The 10,110-nt window shown below is 43.6% G+C and overlaps 1 protein-coding gene across 1 annotated transcript; it reads left to right on the plus strand.

Annotated features, from left to right (window-relative positions):
* The first annotated feature begins 1,457 nt into the window (after window positions 1–1,457).
* Window positions 1,458–9,496, plus strand: LOC104496176 (chromosome unknown open reading frame, human C2orf71). The gene is made up of 2 exons (XM_010139258.1): window positions 1,458–5,203; window positions 9,367–9,496. The coding sequence occupies exons 1-2, from the start codon at window positions 1,458–1,460 to the stop codon at window positions 9,494–9,496; spliced, it is 3,876 nt and encodes a 1,291-aa protein (XP_010137560.1).
* The last annotated feature ends 614 nt before the right edge of the window (window positions 9,497–10,110 follow it).

The following is a 10,110-nucleotide window of genomic DNA, read 5'->3' on the forward strand; positions in this document are numbered from 1 at the left end:
TGCTGAACAGAAAAAGGGTTTTGAACAATAAGGCTAGAGAGAATAATGACTTTCTGTGCAGATATTTAGCTGTTGCAGTCCAGCACCAAGGAATGAATCATGTAAGCAGTGCTTTAAAGGATGAGAATGTTCTATAGGCTTGGCAGCATGCAAAGGTTTTTGGGAATTGGACGAGATACCCGTGACCACGCAGTCAGAAGTCACATTGATAGAGAGAAGCAGTAGGCATTTAGCCAATCTTAGAGTTCTCATTCAGAGTGGTATTACTCTGTCCTGACCTCAGAAGTGATTCAAACAACAGTTCTTTTATTTTTTAATTTTTTTTTTTTAGAAATAGGTCTGTATTTTTAATTTGTTAGTCTATTTTCTTAGCATTTTAACACATAAATTCTGGCAGTTAAGAGAACTAAGCCCTGACTCATCAAAAAGAAATAAAGGTAAGCAAGTCTCTTTGGTGACTTCAAATTTTACCCCAAGACACTCAGAGGAAAGAAAAAAATGAAATTTAATTTATTTTTTTAATTTGAAATTCTACAGTTTAGATCTACTAGATTAGACACCACCTTAACAATATATGCAAAACTTATTCTACAAATATAGTTACTTTGCAGTTTGGATTTTCAGGTTAGGATTCAGGTTTCTCTAGAAGAGCAAAAAGTACTTTCCAAGAATGATCACCTGAGGGCAAGAAGGAAAAAAAAAAAAATGAAATCTTACTCAAAATTCTTAGAAGGAAAAAGTAAAGAGCTTGTCACTTGCAGATAGGGGAAAATTTTGAAGACCTTCAAGGCGGAAAACTAACAGGCATCTCTAACCCATTTGATTTCACGTCTTGTACTCTCCAGTGGGTATGTACTTGGTCAAGGTCACCTTTCTCTTAGTTAAGATGGCATTTACATGCCTGTTCAAATAGTTTCAAAAAGTCCTCAAAACACAGTCTCTTCCTTTAGATCTCTGCATTCAGTTGTGTACTGCTTCTGCAACAAGGGGAAAAAAGGAGGGACCAAGTTCTTTTGCCTCCCAATATAGCGCAGAAAAAAATCTGCCTTTATAAATACAATACGGGTGCTGACTGGCTGCTGCCTGCTTACTCTAATGAGCTTAAAATCTTATTGGAAGGGGACATCTGTCAAGACAGAAGTGAGGCACGCAAGTCCTCTTAATCCATTAGCTGTAAATCCAGCAGACCTTTCACACTACTTTTTTCAAATCAAAGAAGAAAACCTGAATTGGAATGAACAATGCACAACTTCAGGAGCAGAGCCTGGGCAGTAAGCACATGAGATTTCAGGGCAAACAACAATGAAAACTGACAACAAAACTGGGACCATAATGGAAAACTCATGAGAAACAGGCCAGTCTGCGGTCCGGGATGAAACAGTGAGTTTGATTCTTTGTTGTGTTTTCCTACTTCATCTGTATTTTTAATCAAAAATAAAGCCAAAGAGGGAGAAAGGATGGGCTGCACACCTTCTCACAGTGAGATTGCTAATACTATTACAAGAAGTGGTCTTAAGGCTTTGAATAAACCCAAAAGTGCTTTGCGTATTGATCCGGGAGATAAAGGAATCCCTCTGCTGGTTAAAGGTTCATCTTGCTACAATACTGATGAATTCGACCAATATGGGATCCAGAGGAAAGACCACCTGGGAGAAAAAGAGGATAAACTATCAGAGCAGGGCAGACATGATGATTTGCTATTATCATCCAAGGCTCACTCAGATCCCCAGATTTCCAGGGAAGACAATAAAGTTGAGAGGCCACCCACAGAGGCTGAAGTTGTTATGTGCGAACTGATTGAGTCTCAAAAACACATCACTGAGGCCATAGAGATCAGAAAGCAAAGCTCCTGTGAGTCAGAAGCTTTCATTTGGGATGACAAGAATGAGAGCAATGCAAAGCGGATTCCAAAGAAAGGAAAGAAGCCAAAAAATAAGTTGGCGAAGCAGGGTCAACCAACCAAAATTAAAGAAAAGTCCATCTTCACCCCGTGTGAGGCAGAGAAAAAGGTAGATTTCCCAGAAATGCTTGTTAAAGCTCATCAGAGTGCATACGCCTACTTAAATCCCAACCTCTCCAAGTATGAAACCATACTTCATATGGCCAACCAGGCTATCCAAACTCAGCTCTTCCTACAGCAGATGGTAAGCTTTCTTGTGCTTCGCTTTGATGAAATCAACCAGCTCTTGGAAGAAATTGCCAGTGATGGGGAAAATCTTCTCAAAGATGTAGGTGGGAACCTGGCATGGCCAGCAGAAAAAGGTAATTTGAAGGATCACCCTGATCTTCTGCAACAACTACTGCAGTACACAGTCAATAAAATGCAGTTACTGAGTGGGACGCTGGCCTCTCTCACCTCCAATGCCCTGCAGGAGACATGCAGCTACCTGCAGTCTGCCGCAAGCAACTTGGAAGGAAAACTGAAAGCAAAGCAAAGCTTTGATGAGCGCTTGCTACTGACAGTAAGGCTGCTTGAAGCCTCAACAGTGGGATCGTCTCAGTTTCACAGTGATGACAGGACTCTCTACTCTGAGGACAGTGGCATTGGCGTGGACAATGAATCCCTCAAAGAGTTCAATGGTGCCAGCCAGCATGGAGGACAAGCAAGCTCTGATTCCTGTGCACACGGACATCTGTCCCATAAACATGCCAGAACAGTGGAGCATGTGCGTGATGGGACAGTGTCACCGGGAACAGCCTCATCCCATGACTGTGCACTTGAAAAGCATTTCAAAGATGTATTTTATCCTTCTGTGCAGAGTAGAGAAGCGACTTCATGTCAGGGTGGAGTACCAGAAGGCATTTCTACCATGCCCCAACATGCAAGTTTGAGCAAAAGCCACTCCTCTAACTCCTTCCAGTCTGACTCTACTCTGGAATGTGAACAGTTCAAAATCTGTGAATCAACAGATTTTCCTTCTGATGATGATGATGACGACGAAGGGAGCACCCTGGGGGAGGATGATGACAATGTAAGTTTATCAGAAATGGGGATGGATGCTGTGCCGAGGAGGCCCCTGTCTTCACCTGCAGTGTCCATCAAGCGGACAGAGAATGCAGAGACAGAGGAAATTATTCTGAAGATGAAAGATGCCATCAGTGAAAAAATCAAGTTTGTCCCAGTTAAATCCAGGCGTAAAGAGTGGATAGAGGATGAAAGTGGAAGAGCAGTCCTAACAAGAAGGCCCAGTACAGCAACAGGCAGCCAGAAAACCGTCGGCAAAAAACAACGGTCCAGGTCAGAGGAGTCTCTCAGAAGCCAGGCAGAGGACCCAACCCTCCTAGAGCTTCAGAGAACTCAAAAAGAGCTCAGCAAAAGGGTGGAAATATTTTATGGGAAGAAGAACAACCACCCAGATAACAACCCAGAGCCTTGGAAATCAAGAACAGCATCTTATTTGCAAGATGAGAAAACTACATCTAGGTCCTCTAGCAAACTGAAGGCATGCCTCTCAAAAAATTTCAGCATCCTGCCTAACCAGGATAAAGTCCCTTTGTTCATGGTTGATCAAAACCCTGCCCATCAGCTGGATGAAAAAAGAGGCAGGAAGCCTTTAAGAGCTACCGTCCCCACCCAGGAGACATCAGGAGACAAAGAAAAGGAGCCTCCTGGAACACAAATGCTCAGTGGCAGCAGCTGTGCCCCACGACAGTCTGTGAAAAAGCTTATTGAAACATTCAGTCCTAATGATGATCTTGTAAAAGCTGCACCTTTAAAATCTTTAGGACCAATAAAGTGCATCAGAAAATTTGGACTTCCAGTCATCCCACCCACCATTCCCTTTCAGAGAGGCCTGGCACCTTTAAATCTCAAGCATCGCATTTCACCAGTAGAAGACACAAACCCTTCAAACACCAGTGGAGTTTCTTCTAACTTTCCAAATGCCTTTTCTCCTGCATCAGCTGCAGAATTAAGCAAGGACACAAAGGAAGAGACTGATGAAGACACCGAGAGCCTGCCACCACCACCACCTGAAATGTTAATGGACACTTCTTTTGACTTATCTGAGCCTGAAGAAACAACAAGAATAGAAGGAAACCCTTCAGAAGATGCCAAAAAGCCTGCCAAAACAGAATTTCATGCTACTAAGAGATCACAAGTTTCCCCAAAAATAAAAGCCTCCCTTCAGTCCATTGACTTATTGCCAAGTAAAACTACCAGTGGCCCTAGTGCGATTGCTAATAAAGGTCTAAGGAATACTGGAGCAGAGGACGAGAAACTGCAGAGGTACTGTCTGGAGCTGAACCCTACCAATGTGCACATCCCAAGCCAGGAGGAAATACTGGCAACCCAGAGAAAAGAGGCTGCGGATTTGTACAAGCAAACCCATAAAATTATTCCTCTTCAAAATCCTAGTGGGGTTTCAAAACCACAGAGCAACAGCACAGAGAGCAAAGAGGCCAATACACCTGCGACTTCAGGGCAATACCAGAAACACAGCTCTCCCGATTTGCTCAGGAGAAATGAAAAAGGCTCAGCATTTGCAAGGAGAGTCTCCCCAACAAGAACTCCTCCTCCTTCTCCTCCAACTGAGAAACGGCTTTTCAGCCCCTCATCACAGCAGAGACACTCTCTGCAGGCTTTTAGCAACCCACAACTGAGCTCACCCACCATGCAGAGGAAACCCAGTCCACCCTCTAGCCCCAGGGTGCCCAGCCCACCCTTGCAGAAGAAGCTCCCCTCTCCACCACTCCAGCGAAAACCATTCAGCCCTCCCACGGGGCACAAGCAAAACTCACCAACAGCACACCGGCCACTGGGCTCCCCAGTATACCGCCGAGATGCAAGCCCCTCTCCGTTCCCCATCGCCCCCTCCCCACCAACCTCCCCATCGCGCTCCTACAAGGGGCTGAGAGCTGGGCTGGATGCTGGGGACGAGCACCAGCTCTCCTCCTCCAAGAGGGGTAGCAATGTCCATTCAATATTTTGCCCAGCCACCTCTTCCTTATTTGAAGCCAGGCCTCCACTGGTACCCACCAAACCCACTGTGGAGGTGACCAGCCAGCCTGAAGCTTCACCACTTTCCCAAAAGAGCAGTCTGCTTTTCCGGCAGACCGGAGAACGGACCAGAAAGCTGTCCCTGAGTGCTGCCAGTCCTCAGCCATTTGTGAGAAGAAGTTTCTCTGACCGTCGACCAGGGGTCCAGTTTCATCTTCCAGCTCCTGTAACATCTGGCAGTGAACCCACACTTAACCAAGCAAGGTAAGAAACTTTCACACTTTAAGCCACACTGCACTGGCTTCCTAAACCCCTAATAGAAATTTAATGTCGTTAAGAGATTTTCTAGTAAAATGCCCTGTTCATGAGCAGAACAGATGGCTGGGCAAAGATAATATCGTAGTTGGACTAGATGATTGTTGTAGGTCCCTTCCAACTGAAATATTCTGTTCTGTTCTATTCTATTCTTCCCGTTGCCTCAGATTTCAGTGAACTATACCAGTCTAAATAGAGGAAAGAGTTAACTTTCCATGGCTTGCTCAAACCTTACACTTACGCATCTGCTGTGACAGGCACCCCAAGGAGTGTTGGCTACATGGTACCTAACTCCTAAGTTAAGGGGCTAAGGATATCCACATTCAATTCTTAAAAGCTCCAAAGTAACCCTCAGTTTATAAACATCTTTAAATAACCATGAGACGGTAGGTGTGGACCAAGAAGAAGGGAGGGTACCATTCCTAACATCAGTCTCTAAGCCAGTAGATTGTTCAGCTGAAATCTGTATTAGAACGTCTCAAATCAGCTGGCAGTAATGACAAACAGATAATGCGTCAGCAATGATCTGTATGGACATAACTATAGCCTGAATTTTGAGCTTCTCGTGTAGGCTTTCAGATCTAGGTGCTGATTTCAAGTCTGATGGGTCCACAGCTCAAGCCCAGCTTTCAAAACGTAAAAACCTCCCACGGCTACTAGATAGTCATTGCTCTGAATAAGTCAGTTTAAAGAAACTGAAGTTTCAACACATGCTAATTCCATGTTTGCAACCACTGGTGACCATTTCTTAAAAATCTGGGCTTAGCTTTAAATTTTCTCTACCACTTTTAAAAAAAAAAAAATCACGAAACAGGCCAGGAAACAGAAATGGGCATTTGGGAATACTCAACAGTCTGGAAGTACACAGTGTTGTTATTCTAGTTTCTTAGCATCTTAGGATGTTTAAATCCATTAAACTCTAAGCTGCACAATAGGATTAAGACCCTTCTCAGGTAATATTTCCTCATGTGAGGAGTATTTTTACTCTTGCCACAGAACAGCTGAAATCACGTGACTCATCCCCGTGAGTAGGGATTTATCTCCTAACAGGAGGTAAAATTGCAATTGTAAGTCCACAAGCACTCAGAGTGTTGTGAGTACAGGGACAGTCACGGACACTGAAGTCAGGTGTCCAGTCATTCCCTCCCCAAAGGCAGAGTAAGGACCAAGTTTCCCACACTGACAGGACAGAAACATGCTGAGCAAAACATGCTAAAAACACTGGGAAATGCCGACCAGTTTGCATTCCCAGTTCTAATATTGCATTACATTCTCACAGTCAAAGATCTCCTGAAAGTCCTGTACATCGTTGCTCGGTTTTCTGCTGTTGTTCCGTACTGTGTGAAGTCAGCTTTGTCTGCTCCAGTGCCTGCTAACAGAAATAAATGTTTTCAAAAGAGATTTTAGGTCAAACCTTGCAAGACGAAGGCTCTGGCAGTTTTATGGATCATTTTTTAAAATCAGTCTATTATAAATAGATAGCAAATTTATGCTTCAGTTGGATGTACCATCTTTCTGTTGTAGTCTGTCAGAGTATAGATGGTAATATAAAAAAAAAACCACTGTAAATAAAGTCATCCCTTTCATGAAAAAAATTACATATTCTAGTGTTATGATACACAGCAATTTGGAAGAACACAGTATATCCTGAGCCAAATTCAGCTTACCGTGTATATAAATGGACATCAACAGTAGTCCTGCTGAGTTAGTCCATATTTATATTAATATAAGCAAAAGGGAAATTTAGACCGTTAATTACCACATGAACTCATTTAAGATGAAATATGGTGCTGTGTGTTTTCTTACTCTTGCAGCTTAACATAAGCTGCCTGGAGCAAACTTTCACAGACCTTTCATTGAATGGCCTAATACAAGTATCACAGCAAATGTGCTGACAGGCAGAGAAGGACAATTTGAGGAAACAGCACGTGGCAAAAGTTCTGAGAGCCCCTCTCACATCACTGCTGGTCTTACCCTCGCACTGAGGGTGGGAGCAGTTGCCACAGCTGTGAGCAGTTGCCACAGCTGTGAGCACCACATCCCCACGCACAAATGCTGGCTTCTGCTCTTATAGCAGATGCCATGACAGACAAACCACCACACTCTGATCTGTCTTTCTCCTTCAAAAGCAGCCAGAGCTTCTTCTGCTTTGCAATTCATTCAGCTGACAGAAGGATATTTCAAAATATCTCCCTAAATCAGAGGTTACATACTTAAACCTCCTCATTCTGGCCATGTTTGCATCTGATCTCAAATTCACAAGCTATTCTCACCCAGTCCAGTTGTCAGTCTCCTTCATTCTTCTCTTGCTCTACCTCTCCTCTCCAAATACAGTAATGCCTCTTTTTGTTCTTTTGTCTGTGTGGAGGTTTTGTGTGTTACTAGCAAATCCAAGCACTAGTCACAGAAGGGAGGGGAGATAGAGACAAACCTGCAGTAGAATCACCCTTTTAGAGGTAAAACATTTTGAAAATCAGTGAGTTAGCCCATTTCTCCCATGCTCCCAAACTCCAGGATATCTCCCTCCAGTTTTTCCATGCCAAACTAAAACAGCTATTTGCTGAGAAGCAAATTGCTAAAGACAATCTGGCAGGAGCTTGTACAAGCAACATGTTCCTCATCAGGCAGCTGAGTCCCCTCTCCTACCCTGCCTTTTTGACAGAAACACTAAAAAAAGAGGGAACTTCCATCTCATTTTGCTAGCTAGCATTGCCAGACATTAGATGCCCATGCTGTGCGCAGACGTGCGTGTTTCCTGTGCACTCACTGCTCCCTAGAAGGCCAAAAGTGCCTTTCCTTTCCAAGTATGCCTCCTGCCCATCCCATGCACTGAGAAAGTCTGGGACTTAAAACATTGTTAGCCTTAACTAAGGCTGGAGCTAGAGCTGTTGTGTTTAGTCTTAGGGTACCTGGACAAGAGTTTCAGGTTCAGCTTTCAGTGCTTAACTCAGTACATCTGGTTCCCTTCTGGACAATCTGTGGATGAGTAGACTGAGCGAGCTTTGCTGGTTTCTAAGCTTGGTCATTTAACAGCAATCAGCAGGTATTGGCATCTTATCAGGGCATATCATGTACAGTTGCTCTGCTCATAGAAATCCTGTAATAGGATTTCCGTGTATGCAGTTAACAAAATGATATTCCATTGAGACTGCTAATCTCCCAAGAGGCAGAGCAGAGACAGGACGTTAAGTGTTACTGCCTTTAAGATATTGTTGAAGGAGGGCTTGAGAACGCATTGGGTTGACTGAAGCAGGCCCAGAGCAAGCAGCACGAAGTGACATCTCCTACAGCTGAAGGTATTTAAATCTGGATTAGTTTCATGACTGGTCATGTATCACAGATCTCTTCATTCAGCAGTTCAAATCATCAAAGTCCTAGCAGTCAGAGTAGGAACATAACCGTTTGTCTGTAGTTGAAAGGTAATTCAGTTTAGCAATTTAAAATACAGTAATGATTCCCAGAAATCTCTGGAATATTTCCCTATGTTGAGCTTAAACCACTTTAATTAGTTACAGCAACACAGGGCACATTTCAGCACAAAGATGCATAACGTGAAATATTCATGACTAGCTCCACTGCAGTAATCAGTCTGGATTCATAAAGTCCCTGAGCCCCTAGAGATTGCCAATGTGACCCCAAGAACATCATTTACACTTTCTGTGTCTCAGTTGTCCTATCCCCAGAGTGGCAGACTTATACCACCAGAAAACCCATCCCACAGTCACGCTGGCGTACTCAGAAATCACGGTAACCATGCTAGGCAGGTGCGTAACAGAGGTAAGACCTTTCCTCCAGTGGAGTCTGGAACAAGGCTTTTCGCTCAGATTTATCCCTAGCTGTGAGCAAACCCAGATTTACACTGAGCTCCTGTTAAACGTACAAAACATTTGCTTTTCCAAGTAAGTTTTGGGAGGGACAGCGTAGTGCATTTGGCATCACAAGAACGAAGTCTGGATGGTGCATATAGAGAGCATGATATATACAGAAGGAGACAGGGAGTGACACAGTATCATGCACCATTTGTTCTTCATGGGTTCACGTGGTGTAATCAGCACTGTTTTAAAAAGTCATGATTCATTAGCCTCTTAACTTGAGCCTCTTTCCTTCTGCAGCTTGGAGGAGAGCCCTAGAAAAGCAAGCGACTCTTGGAACAGCCCTTGCGTTCCAGAAATCAAAGAGTCCAACAGATCTGTTTCCCAACCTGAGCTCTACATCGTGGGCCAGGGGCTGCAGCGGAACTGACAGCAGAAGCATCCGCAAAAGCAGAGGCACGAGCAAAGCCAGAGGCCCTGGAGGGAGGAAGCAGCTTCACCCAAGTCTCCAACACATGGCTTCATTTTTATCTTGCAAGGAAACAATATGATGGCATTGCACCTGAAAACCCAAACTGGCCCCAAGAATCTAATGAAGTATCAGCAGAGTGGCAGCCAGCTGCTTCTCCTTTGCTTGAACTCAAAGATCTACACTGAGCGAAAGAAACACTTCGCAGCTGGGCAAGTCTGAGGAAACTGGTTTGATAAAGACAGGACCTGTAGACAAGCCTTTGTTCCACTGTTTAGATAAAGGAGTGCAAAAAATAATTATCATTATTTGCCACATTATTTATTCAGGGGGCATTATACCTTCAGTTACACAGAAAGTGGCTGTTGTGACATTTACAGGGGAGAGGCAAAACTCCAAACCAATTGAATTTTATTGCAAAAACATCAATGGCTTCAACAAAGCCACATCTTTACACAGGTATTTATCAACATGCAGAGAGAGAATAAGGCCAAACACAAGTTAAAATAAAATAACCCCTTTTAAAGGAATAAAATTAGGGATCTTATTCGCTCAAAAAGGCTTTGATCTTCTAA

This window comes from Buceros rhinoceros, unplaced genomic scaffold, assembly GCF_000710305.1.
Source record: "Buceros rhinoceros silvestris isolate BGI_N320 unplaced genomic scaffold, ASM71030v1 scaffold6117, whole genome shotgun sequence".
Lineage (NCBI taxonomy): Eukaryota > Metazoa > Chordata > Aves > Bucerotiformes > Bucerotidae > Buceros > Buceros rhinoceros.